Source organism: Haplochromis burtoni, unplaced genomic scaffold, assembly GCF_018398535.1.
Source record: "Haplochromis burtoni strain Fernald_Lab_line unplaced genomic scaffold, NCSU_Asbu1 Contig_272, whole genome shotgun sequence".
NCBI lineage: Eukaryota > Metazoa > Chordata > Actinopteri > Cichliformes > Cichlidae > Haplochromis > Haplochromis burtoni.
In genome coordinates, this window is record NW_024582633.1 from 87,067 (window position 1) to 104,613 (window position 17,547).

At 39.8% G+C, this 17,547-nt stretch overlaps 1 protein-coding gene and 1 long non-coding RNA gene across 3 annotated transcripts in view; one reads left to right on the forward strand and one right to left on the reverse strand.

Moving 5' to 3' along the window:
* LOC102294123 (A disintegrin and metalloproteinase with thrombospondin motifs 20) overlaps positions 1 to 17,547 on the forward strand; it is a 76,161-nt gene that overhangs the window by 55,335 nt on the left and 3,279 nt on the right. Inside the window, exons 29-36 of the mRNA XM_005939762.3 lie at positions 8,954 to 9,121; positions 12,971 to 13,144; positions 13,976 to 14,146; positions 14,701 to 14,901; positions 15,073 to 15,202; positions 15,834 to 15,928; positions 16,034 to 16,128; positions 16,231 to 16,364. Of these exons, the coding sequence (XP_005939824.1) occupies positions 8,954 to 9,121; positions 12,971 to 13,144; positions 13,976 to 14,146; positions 14,701 to 14,901; positions 15,073 to 15,202; positions 15,834 to 15,928; positions 16,034 to 16,128; positions 16,231 to 16,364 (1,168 nt within the window). The remainder of the gene's footprint in view (positions 1 to 8,953; positions 9,122 to 12,970; positions 13,145 to 13,975; positions 14,147 to 14,700; positions 14,902 to 15,072; positions 15,203 to 15,833; positions 15,929 to 16,033; positions 16,129 to 16,230; positions 16,365 to 17,547) is intronic.
* LOC102293817 lies at positions 3,654 to 7,654 on the reverse strand. Of its 2 annotated transcripts, XR_316892.2 has the most exons (5): positions 7,283 to 7,654; positions 6,366 to 6,419; positions 5,347 to 5,402; positions 4,954 to 5,031; positions 3,654 to 4,320 (listed from the first exon to the last, which is right to left on the reverse strand). It is a non-coding gene; the product is annotated as an uncharacterized LOC102293817 (long non-coding RNA). The 2 variants fall into 2 exon arrangements; XR_316891.2 differs by having other exon boundaries at positions 3,654 to 5,031; positions 7,283 to 7,653.

Consider the following 17,547-nt stretch of genomic DNA (forward strand, 5'->3'; position numbering starts at 1 on the left):
TTAATGTCTTTTTTTTTTACGTACAAAAAAAGTAAGCGAAGTATGCAAAGACCAAATTCTGCTTTGGTCTTTGCATTCACTCTGCTACACTGAGAGGCAACACGTTCAAAGAGCCACATCATTTCCAAATTCGGCTGTCAGGTGAAAAGTATGTTCTATATTAGCATGAAGACTAAATATTATTTCAGAAATATGTTTGCTGCTCTTATTGTTCTAATCTTTAAAGAGCAACTAAACACCCGAACCTTGAAGCCATTTTTTCTTTAACGTTTCATCTTTCGTTAGTAATGTTGAAGTGAAGGCGTGTTTGTGTCATTACAGGTGCAACTAGGCACACATTCAACCTTAATATGGATGAAAGACTTGAAATGTTTAACTCAGTAAAAGACAGCTCTTCAGTCAAGTATTAGTAACGTAAACTGTGAACACTTTGTAACTTATCCAGGTAAACACAGAGCATTTGCCATATACAGTCTGAGTATGTGTTGGACTTACACACCGTGCAGGGATTGAATCTATATTTGCAGAGTCAGGCTTCCACTAATGCTTAATTACCAGTTATACACTGTGACATGTGTAAATCCTCCGAGTTACATTTGGATTAAGCCAAAAAATTATCATGACAAATATTTCAGGTGAAGTGTTGCAGCTTGGTCTCTGTTTATGTTGGTATCCTTCCCAGTGGAGGAGGATCGCAGTCTGCCTCTTTTTGTGGGTTTTTTTTTTCTTTTGCTTCTCTCCCTGCGTATTTGTGTGACGACTTTCCACTACAACCGAGACTCCTCACCCATGGCAGTTTCACTCCCAGTCGTTTTATTAAAGTCTGTGGTGCAAAGTTGCACAAACCCAAAGGGCCAACTCTGCTTTATTTTGCATATTTTGGTACGTTGTTGTGCTTGTTGCTATTTATTTCATTCACATGCGAAATATATAAATATGTTAAATTAGCTGTTTCCAACTGTAAAGAACATTAAAGAAACATAACTGTGAAATTTGTGTTGTTTCTCACTGTAATGTTTTATTGACAAACAAACAACAACAAAAAAATAACTCTGGACTTTAGTGAATGTCATAAAGCCAAAATGTTGCACGAGGAACAGCAAGACACAAAAAAACACGTTGCTTTGCAAGGGGTAAGGTAAATAACAACTGACTTTAAAAAGAGTTTGTTTTCATGTGCACTGACTTTTTATATACAGTACATTTATATGCTCTACATACTGTGTACATGCAATACATATACAGTTTATGTACAAAGTTAACGTACAGCACCCCATAGAAAAGATGTGATCTGTGGGCCATTAGGGGTATTTTGGTATTTGACCCTCAATTTGACTTTACTGTTTTGTTTTTCAGTAATACTTTAAATAATTTAATCTTTGGGGGGAAAACTTAAACTCTGATTCTATAGTATCTATAGTGTTTCACATACCTTGGCACATTACAGTGTAATAACACTCCAGGCCCTTTTCCTTTTATGTGTTTTAACATTTTCTTCTCTAATCTCTTTGGAGAAAAACATGCAGAGTCCAAATTAAACCTTAGCGCTGGGTGGCACATCTGTTTACCATTGTATTAATAGTGCTCTCTGTAATGCATTTGGCTGGAGACAGTGTAATGTTATCTTTTTTCTTTTTTTTAAACCGCAACAATAATTGGTATTAATTTTTTCTGGCAAGTCTTGTTTAGTTTTTGGAGAAAGGAGTAGAAATTCTGAAAAAAAACCCCAAACACTGTTTGCAAAATGCAGGCAATTATAATCTTTGAAGTACTGTCAAACTCTATATTTAAATTAGTATTTCAACAAAGGCTTCAAATAACCCACAATATGCCAGAATTACTTCTTTACTTCTTTCTTTAAAAGTAAACGATTATTTTAACTATTGACCTACAAAGCACCAATGTACACAACACAATAATCATTGAGTCTTTTTCTATTCAAAATTACAATTACCTATTCATCTTCTGTAATGCATAAACTCTTATATAATTTAGGAATTCACAATGATTTGAGAGGCTCAAAACACACTTATTGTTCATACAAACAAACCTTTTTTGTTCAGGTGAAATAGGAGACGCTTAAAGGCCAGATAGAGATCAAGCAGCATGGTGGGGAGGTGGGGGGCAGGCAGTTGTTTTAATTAACATTTCCAATATTGCTCATGGCTTTGGATTTATCTTACCTTATGTAAAAGCATCTTACCTTTGTAGTATATACCAAATCTTCTTTTTTTTTTTATAATTTTGAACCATCAGCAGTAGTGTATATGTTAGTTGTTATATGTTACATAAATCAAATATATTCAAACGTATCCCGCCTTTTTTTCTGTCAAAACATTTCATAAGAGACTGTATTATTAAAATCCTTGTAATCTTGCAGAGACACCCTTAAATGCCATCCATTCTAATCAAGCCCTCTCAATATATTTAAACCAGACAACAATCCTGGAAATAAACCTGAGTACATAAGAAATATTCATAAATGAGCTCTGCCTCTCTCGCTCTCTGCCTCTCGATTTATAAAATGTTTACACCCTTAAACTGACTTTTCAAAACTCACGTTTTCAGATTGAGACTTAATCTTAGACACTAATCTTGCTTGTTGTGCCCTTGATTTCATTTTTGTTTTCCTTTTTGGCACCTTCTACATATTAAAAAACATATCTTGATAAATTCAACTGTTTACTTGCTTCTTCACTGACTGACTGACTGACTTAAGTGTCTTTCCATCAATCTGTTGTAAGTAACCAGAAAGGTCTGACTGATCAGTTACTGTTAAAGTCATATTCATTTTCCCAATACACGCCATCAGAGAGTATTTTAAAAAGAGAAAAAGACACAAAACAATTACCACATTTATTGCACAGGTTCCGGATTATAGGCACACAGTTCAACATAAACTTTTAGGAACATAAATATCATTAGCTAATGGTAATTACCTTAAAAGCAATCTTGATGTCAGCTGGGTGTAAGGACCAGTGATACGGCTGTGTTGCACCACTTATGTGATTTATGCCTGTTTGTTGTTAACAAAAACATACCACTTCCCGTCGAGTGTGGGTTTCCATGGAGGGGGGATCACAGTAAAGCGTCTGCACGCTAATCATGCTGCTTCAAATGAAATCCACATGTAGAGCTTCGACATACTTGACTCCAGTTTGAGGGCAACAGGGGGAAACATCAAACCTGTCACTTTGGGGGCAGTTGTTTGTGACATCATCAGATCAGCCTTGTGATTCCTTATGCTGCCCGTGTGCTAGTTGAGTTTAGGTTATTAGAGCAGCGGCTTCTTGGTGCTTCTCACTAGAACAATCATTGCTGTGTGTGCTAAATTGGTAAAAGACTTTAACATAAAGGATCAATCCCTGGGGCTTACACATTTTAGCAAACCGCTAAGATTTAGGTGGCACTGACGCTGTGAGATGATATCAGAAGATATCTTTGCAGGTTGCTGCACAAGTATCGTCATGATCTAGTTTAGTTTAATGAGTAGTTAGGAGAAGTCTATTAATGCCGTTCCTGCTCCTGCTGAAGCACAGTGAGTGTGTGAAAGCTACTGAAAGAAAATAAAGTGCCCATTTAGTGAGCGTAGCTGTTGTGGGTGATCCAGCTTGGGAGCTGATGCAGTGAGATGAACAGAGAGGAGACAGGGATTGAAGGTCTCTGGAAGCATTTAATTTGGTCTTCTCCGGGCTGGCTGAATGGCAGAGAACATGATCGTGTTTTCACACAGGTACAAAACATCTGCTTTTTTGCATTCCTTTAAGTGAAGCACTGTGAAGTGTTTTTAAACCCACAGGAGTTACTTCATAGACTCCACTTACATGAAAAGTCCTCTCACATGAGGCTACCACCACAGACTTAATGGGGCCTGTTCATGTTTGGGCATGTCGATGCTATCAAGTGATGAAGTGAAATGGAGCTGTTTCCCCTCTTGTGGGTGCGATAACGATTGATACTGTGTTCTAGGTCAGTTTCAGTAACAGAGCGAATAGCGCTTTGTTTCAACTTTTAGCTAAAATAAAAACCTTAATGTTTTTGATCAGACTCTACTGTAAGTGCTGTATCACCACCTGGTAGTTCTGTTTCTTTTTGAAGTTATAAAGGATGTTAATTCCACCTCACCACATGACCCCTGCATGATGCATTTGGATTGACGGAGGAACTCTGAGACCTGACTATTATCTGTTCTCCTTTATTGTTGTTATTTACTTTCTGTATTGATTCCTATTGTATTTTTTCTCTGGTGGAAAAATTTTCCTTTGCTAAGAATTGATACCATCCTTGGACTTGGCTAAAATGAGGTACAGTGTTGGAGAGCTACAAAACAAAAAGAAAATGATGGTGAAAGAGAGAAAAACAATTTATAAGGTAAACAAGGCAATATCCACACAAAGGCTAAAAACAAAACTGAATACCACTTTGAAAATATGCATTAAGTGTAAGATTCCTTTGCATCAGTTCCTTGTACATTTCTTTTTCCTAGAAAAAATTGAAAGGTTCAGATCTTTCTCTTCTCTGAGCTTTTCCATACGTTGCTGTTTGTAAAAAGAAAAGCAGCTGCGTAACATTTAGCAGGAAGAGGAAGTTTGACTTGGCTGCCCCGTGTCACAGGTCACTACTTTATGACTTGTAACTGATCTGCTGTTTGTGTTTTTCCAAGTTGTGCCATCAAGAATTTGCTTTATTCTTATGTTTATATGACTACTCTTCATTTTTGGCTGTGTTCATTATAGCGCTCATTGCAGGATGTTTAACAAGCTCATTGAGAAATGTCTCGGTGGAATCTTTAGAGTTGGAAAAATTGACTGGATAGTCCATTTTTTTTCCTTATGTCACTTGTTATATTCTATCTGAGTGGTGTTGACTTGAAAAGCAAACGGTGTTGGAGACTGTTGTACATGCCACTCAACCTGCTGTTTATTTAACACTTTATGGCAAGTTCATACTTACACGTTTAGGTCAGAATGTGCTTAGTTTTAGCCATTTGGAAGTTCAATGTGGATCTTGCGTCAAAACGTCTGTGAAAAACTGGATAGACAGAAATTGTTTCCAAATTATAAAGTCAACTACATCCATAAATGAATAATATGACAAAATCAACTTCCATCATTTCAAATTCATCACTTGTTAGGCCAATATATTGAACTGCATTCTCATCTTCATATACTGTATGTGCATTGTCATTGTTCTTATTTCAAAGCATCTTATAAACTTGGTTGGAGTTGGATATTCAGTATAAATCAATGAAACTAGGATGAAGAAGTCTGATTGGGTGTTTTAGCCTGTTGGATAGAAAAGATCTATGACTCTTGACATTCTTTTGCCCCATGACGCCACTCTTACCAGCTGTTCCCATGTTGATAATATGTGTTGTTTTGGCTTCTGTCTCTGAAACCTCCCTGCAAAACAAGACCATGGACAGAAAAGCCTGAATGTTCTGTGACACCACGTCTTCCTCTTCTCCTTATCTGAACTTGATGTGTTCAGCTGCATGCCAAGAACATAGTTACTCAAGACATGTCGCTATGTCAACTATGTCAGCGTTTGGTTAGTTCCCACCTATTAAACTCCTACCAGATTAAGACTCTGCTGGGTTAGCGTGGTTAATCAGGACAAGTCAACTTTGCTCAACTGAGGGATATTTTATCACTCAGCCTTGACAACATGTGCTTGAGAGTATGATTCCACACGCTGTTCTTCCTCCAGGTCAGCACTGAGCTCCTTTGAAGACTGTATGCAACTACAGTTTGCCATATGCTTGGTATTACCATCCCCTTGCATTGCGAGCATGCTGCAATGTGATTGGAATGCAACCATGGTCCTCACATTTTAAGATGTGTACTCAGTTAGAACCACTTACTGTAATCAATATACAACACCATAATTGTCCCTGTCCCTCTATTAGGATTTGTATCTACAAAGCTATTTTAAACACAAAAGATATACTTTTTTGTCCTATGATCCAGTTTGTTTTAATTTTAAAAAAGCTACTATGATGATATATTACACTAAGAAAAAAGATGAAATTCTGGGATAAACCAGCATGCAGATGGATTTAGGAGGAGGTACATAATATTTTTCAGTTCCAACATAAAACAAACCTGAATTCTGCTTTTATTGCCAAACAAAACCTCTTCATCCCATAATTATAGTTCAAGCAGCAGTAAATGTTTGCTGCTTAAGGCCATGATGACAAACTAGTCTGTCTGAGCGAGGTGGTTACTTGGTTTTGTGGAATATTCTTTCCTCTCCACAAGGTACTGCAAGGTCATATCCATTTATTAGCAGTGTGACACATTTTTAAACTACAGTCAAGGTTCCCTGGGGCGTTTTAACAATTTCCATGTGTTCTGTTGGCTTACCTGTTTAGATTAAAGCAGTGGGTTGGGTCATCTCGAGGTTTCTGCCTGCCAGTCCTAGACAAAGGCATTGATGCACAAAAAGGTATCTGATATCAGTTTGATTATCCAGTTGGAGCATCCGTATGAGATCATAGTGTTCACTTAATCAAAATCAGAGGTCTGTATTTTGTAGTTTTGTAGCATGCAAAAAAGGAGAAAAATGGCATGAATTAGCTGGGTTTAGTTTAGCACTCAATTATGCGATTTGTGGTAGAACTGTGAATCTTGATCAACTCAAAAAGGCTGCTTTAGAGCCACTAAGCAAAATAATGAAAAGCTGCCTCTTTGTTACATGTGGCTGTAAATATTAATTATGTCTTCCTCTGGAGAAGTTTTGTTCTGCATGGGGAAAAAAAAAGAAAACTTGTTTGACAAAAGCTGTTTTATTTGGCTGATTTCCAGCTGCCAAATCTAAAGCTGTTGAGTCGTTCCATTTTAGAGTAATCCACATCGTGCCTAAATGAACCTCACTGGATTACAGTGGGTTTAGCCCGCCAAATCATCTGAAATTAATTGCTGGGACAACGTGGGAGGGCAAATCTGTCTCAAGAGGGTTTAATTTCCCTCCCGTGTGACCTGTTGATTTATACGTTTTTCCCAAGGAACTGTGAACCTGTATTCAAAACACTGCTACACCTTAGCACACCTGAATAGTACTAGAAGTTCAACACAACTAATAAAACATACAGTACATACGTGGAGGTTCAGATGAAGCAATTTTTCATTAGTAAAATACACTAAAAACTAACATAAGTATGTGTGTTGATCAATTTTCCACCAAGAAAATAAAAAAACAGACATATTTTAAGTTTGACACTGTACAAATGCAGGACATAAAAGACAAGCAGCAGGCTGATTGATAGGGAAAATGGTCTTACCTGAGTGGGTGCTGGTGAGTGAAGCAACCCAGCTGTAGATCGCTGAATCAGAGGTCCCTGAGTCCTTGCCCTCCTCTTGCTCTCAGAGGTGAAACTGTCTTCTGGTCCCACGCGCTGTGCCAGCTCTCTGTGCTCTGTGTTATCGGCCATGATTAAGTAATGGCTGACAGATGAGGCTGGCAGGGTTGCGGGAGGAGCGCGATGCCATATAATGTCTTTTCTTCCACTGTTAAAACGCAGATACAGTTCAGCTGGGGGAGCGTAGCTCGTATGGCTGTGATTTCCTTTTTTTCCCTACCCCTTTTTTTTGCCTTTCTCTTTCTTCCTGCTTCTTTTACAAGAATGAGGAGGGGCCAGCCCCACTCCTCATCCCCCCCCCCTCCAACTTGTTTGCCTCTCTCTGCTCTTGTCTGAGGTAAAGGAGAGTTCTGTTTTGCTTTTTGAGTGAGCGTGCAGCAGGTATGTGAATCTGCCGTGCTTGGGGACTAGTCACTCAGGCTCTGGCCCTTGGCTTTGATGTCGTCTGTCAGCTGAGCGGGCCCTGTGTTTAAAATGCCTTGATAATTACAATGTGTATGATGCGTGTGTGTGCAGTGTCAACCGCTACCCGCACCATACTTACCAAGAAAAGGCAGGATGAGGTGGCTTTGTTGAAAGGCTTTGAATGGAGCATATGATTATTAGATTGTTTAAACAGGAAACCATTCCTCTACCTCCCAGAATGTGAAGAAAAAGACAAACTCCACATCTGCAAAGCCCATAGGTCACCACCTCTGAGTTATGCAATAATCTGAGATCATAATTAGAGGACAGTAAAATATAATGTTCATTATCTGGACTGGAAAAAATGCTCAGGCAAAATCTCATCTGGTGTGTTCGATTCTAGCATCTCATTTATTCAGAGTGGCCTTGTATACAGGCACTCACTCAGCAAGCAGAAATAGGCACCTTAATTGCTCTGTAACATCTCAGGCAAAGGCCATTTCAGATCTTTTTATTGGTGTGTCTGGTTTTTATTCTTCATGCCTTTTTTGTGTCCTCTTGTCTCATTGTCTAGATTTCCTGAAGTGTATCTAAGTTCCTTATTGGTGCCAGATGAAAGTCTTGCGTGTGCATCTACGGTGTGCTTTGCATTGCATCCCTTGTCCCCGCTTCCTGTGCCTCTGCTGCTCTAAAAGCAATCCCTGTGTTTACAGGTTCAGTTGTTTCACTGTATTCCATCAGCATGGCTGTTTAACATAAAGGTTTTTCGTCACTATTTTGGGTGGTTTATTTAAATTTGTTTTGGAGTGTGTGTTCAGTCGGCCTTTAGGTGTTGGGTCAAAGGGGTGTTCTTCTGTTGAGGCCTTAAGTTCTGCATTAAATGCGATTGTTTATGCATATTGATCTGAGGCTTTACAAGAGAGCCTATGAATGAGATTTCTGGTTAACAGAATGTGGTTGCCTTAAAAAAGTCAATCTCTTCTGGTTTTCAGTGTGGTAACTTGTGCTTAACAACTTTATTTTCAGTTGACTTACTTTTCGAGGAACTTCTGTACAGAAATGTTTACATGGTGCAATCATAAGCGTGAGCGCTAATCGAGCTATGAGTTGGACTTTACTGTGTTTCACTAAACTTTGTGTTGTTCTCTATCCAACACCCATCCCCCTTCCCTGCAATTTCCTCCCCAGTGTTCAGTAAGCTGTGGCAGAGGGACCAAACAGCGGGATGTAGTCTGTGTATATCAGAACCAAACCAAAATAGAAGAGAAGCACTGCAGTCATCTGCCCCGGCCTCGGACACAGAAGGCCTGTCGGGCTCGAGTATGCCCCAGTTGGAAAGCTAACAGATGGAGGGAGGTATGTTTGTTCTTCTTGCTATCTTCTGGGGATTAGATAATAACCAAAAGTCTCAGAGAGGCCATGCTGTGAGTAACTGCAGCTGAGGCACAAACACAAACTCTTTCTAGAGATTGCAGATGTAGGACATGTACACACAGAGCACCTGTCCAATCACCGCTCAGTTTGCTCTTTTTGAAGATTTATGTGTCATTCCCAAAAGTGTAAACTAAACTCTAAAGGCCAAGACTGTTTATGTACAGTACTGTTCAAAATTCTAACAAGCTTCAGAGTCGATAATTGTGTGATGACCACCTTCATTCCTCAACACAGCCTGAACTCTCTTAGGCAGCTTTCTTGTAATTTGTTTAAGAAGTCTTCAGGAATAGTTCTCAGGCTTCTTTAATGACATTAAAAGCTCTTTTTTGGATGTTGGCTGGATTTGGTTCCATTTTCTGTCAAGATTATCCCACACTGCTTGAATAATGTTGAGGTCCAGAATGTGGGGAGGCCAATCTATAACCGATAGCGTTCCAAGTGTGCTTGTACTGCGCTGGCTTTGCACATGGCGTTGTTTTTATTTATGCCTGATATGTCATCTTTTGCCCTCCACTTGTCAACTTTCCTCAGTTTTCTTTAAGACACATTGGACAGCATACCAAGATATGTCAAAGTTTGAGTTAATAGCTCTAAAGATGCAATTTCAAATTGGTTCTTAGTTTAAGTTTCTGCTATGTGTAGACACAAAAGTGGTTCATCCCTTGAGTTAGGTGCCTTTTTATTCTTGATCTTTTCATAGGTCAGTGTTAAATGGTTCAATAAACAAAAAAAGAAATACTCTATAAATGGTCAGGTACAAGGACTGGACTAAAGTGCAAAAAATAGAAAAACTTTGAACGACATTCAGAGAGCCTGAAGAACTCTTGCTCAAGACCACTTTAAAAATGACAAGAAAGTCTGGCTTCTTGGAAGCAAAATGTAAAGGAATGAGGAGTGACACGAGACTTTTGTGCACTACTATAGCACACTTAGTGTAACATTTGTGTTTGTGGTTTCAAATATTCAGGGAACTTTTTAAAATCCTATCTTAGAGTACAGTTCTTCTATGAAAGCTTTTTGTCAGACCACACACTGACCATGTGAATGTGAATCTGTCAAAATGAAAAGTGATAAACGTGGCAGCTGATGCAGCCAAGTTTGTGGTGCATGCACATGCAAACAGGGTGGGAAGGGGATAAATATCTGAATTACAGGAGGTTTCTGTACTAATTGGTGACTTGGACACTGAATACTTTCATAGCAGTTCATGAAAAGCCTCTCATGCCTGCTTGGAAAGTATAAAATGTAAATGTAAAATCCCCAAAGGTCCTGCAAGGCTTACATTTGCTCCCCCTTCACAAGACTCCTGCCACTCCCCACTCTTTGAGCCTTTCCTCCTCCCCTCTCACTTTTTCTCTCGCTGGTGTCTGGAAGCAATCATCTTCCTCCACATACCACCAGCAACCATGAAATCCTCAACTAGAGCATAAAGACATGTTTTATATCTTAATGTCCGTGCATGTGACAACTTTGAAACCTCAGCACCCAGTGCCTGAGTTATTCCGAAGCTACCCAGCACTCTCAGTCACCTCTGACTGCGAATGTAATAGACAATGTATTAGAGGAGCTGGGGGGAGGAGGGGGTGCTTCCCATTGGGAATCAGTTTGGTTTTCAAGGACAAAATTCTCTCCACTTGCTATTCGAAATACCATGTTACACATGTTTATTGTAAAGTGAAGTTGAAAGGACGATTCAGTGTCTTATTGATTTGGTTATCTTATTTTGAGTTTGGATTTTAGTTGCATGTTTCTCACAAATTATTGAATTATTTTGTTTTAATAAAATGAAGGTGAATGATTTTGTTTATATGGTCAAATCTATGTTTGCTTTAAAAAATGATAAAGAACAAGTTTTGCTTAATTCCACTATACGAAGCTTGAAAGTACAGGAAAAAATGCCCTTTTAAATGAAATGAGCTGACCCTTTAAACTGCTTACTAAACACTGTGATTAAAGAGCGCACACTTTTTAAAGCTGGGTTATGCTGTATCACTTCTAGAATCACTTGAACAGCAGGTTCTATTTTCATGCTTGACGCAAGTTTTTTTTGCTGTTGTTTTTGCTTTTTAAAGGCATATTTTGATCTGAAGGTCAGATTTCCTGCAGTGCTTTTTGTTCTTTCTCCAAACTCAAAGAGTTGAACCTTCACATCTAAGGATAAACTCTGCAACGATAACAAAAGTTGCAGCAACTTCTGGGTCGTACACTGATTTTTATGAATGTGTAATGTGTGGCGGGCAAGCTGAGAAATCAGCGTGGTCAGCTGAAATTGTGGTAAATGGCCTGCATTTGTATAGCGCTTTTTCTAGTCCCTAAGGACCCCAAAGCGCTTCACACTACATTCAGTCATTCACCCATTCACACACACATTCACACACTGGCGATGGCAAGCTACATTGTAGCCACAGCTGCCGTGGGGCGCACTGACAGAAATCTTACAGAGCGCTACCTTAGTATGCAGGCATGCTTCTCAAAGAACATCAAAGAGATGTCTGAGATAGATCTTTGTGTGATCCCAGATATACAGCTCACAGAATAGGAACAAACCCATTTCTGGATTCATGAAGTGCATTGAACTGGAGCATCAAAGCAGCATATCTTAACTCGGCAGACCAAACAAACGTTATAAAAATATCGCCTGTGAAACTTAGGAGAGGAAAACCAACAGAATTATAAGATGGATTTTGCTGTCTCACTTAAATTACTCTGTTAACACATATTTTCTTAGCATATTTGTTAGAATGGTAGTATGCAATACATAAGCATCTCAGAAAATAAGGGCAAATTCAATAAACCATTATCTAGTAACTGCCCCTTGTAGTGGCTGCTGCTGAGCAGACATTATATAGTCTTAGTTTAAATTGGTGAGTCCGTGATTTAGAGATTTATGAAGCACATGGTCCTAAAATGCAACTCAGCTGTCAGTTCTTACTACTGACCCCCACTACTCCTAAATAGTGACTTGTTCTAAACCGTACTCATGCACAATTTTAAGTCTAAACTCCAGGGCAACATACTTCCAATGACAAAGTCAAGGTTAATAACAAAATATGTTGTACAGCATTTTTCTCATGTCAAGGAAATTGGATTTAATGTGTAAAATCAGTGTGTCTGTGTAGGTCCTCAGTCATCCAGGTCATGGTAGTCTTAAGAGTTTGAAAAATCAAGAAAAGGAGCACACACATGTAAAGAAATCTCTTAGAACATACGGTTGACCCAACTGGACTTTCATCAAATCAGAGAAATCTTTGAAATCTTTACCCTCCACTCACATCTTGCCTCAGATGACCTCAACAGATCGCGTGAGGGTGGGGCAAGGTCACACAGTGGATTCACCCGTAACCCCCTGTGATGGTAATGACCCCTTTTATCAGACTTTGGCTCATCTGATGATACACAGGATCAATAGTGGGTCAGCGACCCTCAGCACCACCTCCGAAGTGGTCAGCTGCCACTAGAGGTTAAATGCTTGGAACTCTCCACCATTTGTTTTAAGAACCAAAGAAGCCTCTTGGATGAGAGGCGAAACATCTTTACGGACTTAAAGAAGTTCAGTCGCCTTCTTTTTTAAGCTTTTAAGACTGTGTCATCAGCTTAGTGCCCCTTTAAGGTTAGCTCTACAACAGAAATGAGTTTAAAAAGCCACAAAAACGAATACTTTGTATTTATAGCCTTATTGCTGCTGGAGAAAAATAAGCTTCCTTTAGAGTCATTTCCCACTTCTTGCCATGTTTTCGAAATGAGATGTGTGTTTTGTGTGTGTTTTACTAGTGTTCTGTCACCTGTGGGGTCGGAGTTCAGAACCGCGATGTCTACTGCAGGCTAAAAGGTACGGGACGAGTCCTCGAGGACCTGTGTGACGCTCGCGCGCGTCCTCCTACTGCGCGGCCGTGCCAAACTGCAGAGTGCACACACTACACTTGGGTCGCTGATGAATGGAAAGAAGTAAGTAACTTGTTTATTCTCTTTCTTCCTATCTGTGACGACGTATTTCCTTTGTTCACTCTCCAAGTGTGAAACAGATGTTCAGATGTTTAAGCATCTTATTAAAGCTTTTATTGGCTGCAATCTCCACTTTGTCGCTAACTCTCTCTCTCTGCACCATTAGATGGGCGTCCTGCATACACCCTTTATCTGTCGTGAGGGCTTTAGTGTTAACCATCGCAACTAAATATGATACAAATCAATGATATCCAAACTTGAGAGTACTGATGGCCATCGCCCCTTCTGTGCTACTGAACGGCACTGCTCTGTGTCACGCTAGCAGACTGTTTTCTTCCTGGCTCATCTTTCTTTAATGCGATGTGCTTTGTCCTCAAAGCGAGGCATTAAAAAAAGGGACATCCTGTAGGGACATAGCACTGCGTGAATCTTTGCAGTGTTTAGATCTCTGTCTGTGCTGCCGCAAAAACTTTGAACCTTCTTTCTCTCACAGTTTGCCCCTGAAATCCTCTCTGTTCTTATGAAATATAAAGAAAGTGAAAAGAAAAACACACAAATTTTGAAATCCTGATCCATTTTATGACTTTTAAGCCATTACTGAAGGGAAATCTGTTTTAACTTTTATCTTTAACACTGACATTGTCAAGAGCACATGTTTGGCATTGTGTTGCTGTTCCAGTTGTTACACAACACTCACTTTCCTCCATTTGTGTAAAGGTTTAATAGGGATGTGCATTTATTGTGCTAAAGGGATGTCCAGGAGTCTTAGAAGTTGATTTAGTTGCTGAAACCACAATCCATCTCACAACCCTGTGTGTGATTTTTTTTTATCAGTGTAATGCAACATGCGGAGAAGGCGTGAGAAGCAGGAAAGTGGTGTGCATGGATCCAGGAATGACACCTGCTCAGGGTGATTACTGTGATCCATTAGCCCGACCACCATTGCTCCAGCCCTGCAAAGAATCTCCTTGTCACTACATGTGGATAACAGGAGACTGGTCAATGGTAAGAACATGAGAAATATAAGTAATAAGTTTCAGTATTGGTATCAAATAATTCATAATTTCTCTAAAATGGAAAGAAATAATTTAGTGCTTAAGACTGAAGGAACTTTGTTTCATCTTTTTCTTTTTTCAAACAACTGTCTGAACCCAAAAGGTGTTAACTTAAAAATGAGATAAAAAGGAGAAACTGTGTCTATTTAGAGCTGTCTTCTTGTTTCTCACATACAAATATTCTAATAGTCATAGGGAGATCTGCTGTGTATGTACTAAAACAGCTGACAAGATGAAAATGTGGCATTTATTTCAAATTGTTCATTAAATAAAACACGAAAACGTTTGACATCTTCTGCTAATTTAATTGTCATCGTAATCAACTAATTGCTTCAAAACATCTGCATTTCAGTAGAATCAGGCTCATTCAAATGGAGAAGGCTTTAAAATGAGCAAGGTCATCAATTCTCATCAGCATTACCAATGAGGCCCCGTTCTACTGCACAAAAGCTTCTTCTAAAGCCAAAGCTTTTAACCCACTGTGTGTATTTTCGTGTGGCTTAGTGCTCTGCCAGCTGCGGTGTTGGCTACCAGCAGCGTATTGTCTCCTGCTCCCTGATGCCCACCTCTCCTGCTCAGGGTGTGTACACTCAGTCCTCCTTTGCCAGCACGAATTGTCCTGAGCCTCGCCCTCCTGGCAGCCGGCCGTGCCTCCTCACGGAATGCCCTCACATGTCCTACTGGAAAGTTGGCCCGTGGAGCAAGGTGAGTCAGAAAAGGCTTGTTAGACAGCAAGAAATCCTCCTCAGCTAATCACAGTTTTAACAATACATTTTGATGACTTGTGGATTTTAATAAATCTCATTTGTGGATTTGGACTGGAGCCTTTTTCACTTTTAGAGGGAATGAGTTTGTGTATGTGCGTGTTTTTACCAGTGCTCGCAGACCTGTGGAGCAGGAGTGATGGAGCGCAGAGTGGAGTGCGTGACCTCAAAAGGCCAAACGTCCAAACTCTGTCGTCTGTCAGAGAGACCTGAGTCTCAGGCTGCATGTCAGGAAAGAGAATGTGAGTGGTAAAATGTAATGTAATGGTCACTGTCGGTGCTTTCTGTGGAAACAACCATATCTGATTCTAAAAACTCTGTGTTTTGCTTTGTTTTTACACAATAAACTACTTAAAGGCTCTTGGAGTGATCACTTAGTGGAACAATAAACAGACAGTCAGCAGTTTTCTGCAAATTGTGCAGTCTGTCAGAATGCCTCAAGGGTTTCAGCTGAGCCAGGCATTATTGTGGATTTGGAAAGTGCTGTAAAACAGCAAGCCAAAGTTCGCAGGGTTAATCATTCCTGACTTAGATTCTGCCAAGTCAGGCACTGATGAAATTGAAAGGATATACTGGACAGTCAGTTCTCTGGTCAAGTATTAATCTTGACTAGCTAATCAGCTCAATATGAGCTCTGCAACACAAACAAGACAATTACAACACCTCAAGCTTGGGAAGATTAGATCCAAGTCACTATCCACTTTAGGGAGAAGTTCTTAGTTTTTTTAGCTTTCAACATTTTTATGCTATTTGCTGACAAAAGATTTATGTACTAACTTTTAAAATGAGATGGCTAAATACTCCAGCTTTTAAAAGCTGTCGACAGCTCCCACTGTTGCACTGAAAGCTCTTCTTCCTCACTCCCTCTCCCAGGCCAGTTGTTCAGTACGTGCCGAGAGGTCCAGATGAGACAGGGCGTGAGGATAGATGGCGAATACTATCTCAAAGTCAAATCCCGGATCCTACAGGTTTGTATGTTCTGCCAGAATTACTCCGGCACACGTCATGATTCAAGCAGCAGCAGCAGCAAACTCGTGGGATCTCATCCTTTACCTCAACATGTTTGCTCTTAGATTTACTGTGCTGAGATGCAGACTGATTTCCCCAAGGAGTATGTGACATTGCGCAGCGGTCAGACCGATAACTACTCCGAGGTGTATGGCCACAGGTGCGTATGATGTGGAGATGACTCGCTGTATGGTTATGCAATGTGTGAAATATGGTTATTGTGCTGTTTGCACTCAGTTCCCATATTTCTTTAAACGCACAGGTTGCTGAACCCATTTCAATGCCCGTATAACGGCAGCCGAAAACAGGACTGTGAGTGTAGGAACGACTACTCAGCAGCGGGATACACACTCTTCCACAAAGTTCGTCTGGACCTAAACTCCCTGAGGATAACGAGTGAGTAATTACTTCATGATTGCCTTACGCCGTGCACTGTATCGAGACCACACATGGGTGTTTTTTTAACCCTCACACGCCTCGCTCCAAAGCGCTAATGCCACATCCAGAGCCCAGTCCAAATGAAAGTAAGCCTTACCCCACGCTCTCTCCTCCCAAATCAAAATAATGAGATTTCAGCACTGTGTGTTCGTGTCCCTGGAGAGGACTTGAAACCGTGCCCGTCAGCACTCATCCATCCTTTTGCATCAGAAATAAAACATGTCCTCACGCTTGCATGCAAGCAATCATACAATTACAATGTGCACACATGCACATCTTCAGGCCATATTCCTCTGCTCATTATTCCACTCAGCTCCACCTGCCCTATTTTGTCCAAGTATGCTTTTGATTACATAAAACAATGTAGATTACTGTGCTGTTTTTTTGTTATTCTTTTGTCTTTGCATATGTGTGGGTGTGTGTTAGTGTGTGTTTATTATATTCTCAGGGCCCAAAAGCTGAGACACAATTATACTTGTGGCTTCAGGCAGATTTGTTGGAACCAAATTGCAGGACTGTGCAAGTTTGAGAGGCTTTTTCATCGCTAAACCTTAGCTACCAGGTTAAGTTTAAAATTAGGTTATGGTGAGAATAAAGGTAATGGGTAGGATTAGATGTTTCGCTTTTAATTAGCTTTAGGAATATCTAAGGAAAGGCGTTATGGCCATAAAAATAGGTAAACACAAGATGTGTCTGCATGAGTTTGCATGCTTGAGAAGCTGGATTAGTACCTACGCTATCATCCTCCCGTCTCCTTCATCTCATCTGGGTCCTTACAGCACATGTTCCCACACCCAGTCTGCGCAACACTCATTTAGTTTTCAGGTAGCTTAAAGAGAGCCGAGGAGAAATAATGAGTTAAAGATGAGGGGCAGAATATGAAGAGGTGCTAATGTGGTGTGCCTTTTGCAATATTGCAAATGTTACTTGCATGCAGTCAAACAGTATTTGAATTTCAGTAAACAATTAGAAAATGTAACATAAAGATTTCCTATAGGTAAATATGTTTTAAAAAGTAGGATTTTGCTAATTTTGCTTTAGATTTAAGCAAATTCACTATAGGAGAAAAGATGTTGAAAAATATCTTCTTCCAGAAAGTAAAATCTTAATTGTTGATACTCTACAGCCATGTGGTTTCAGT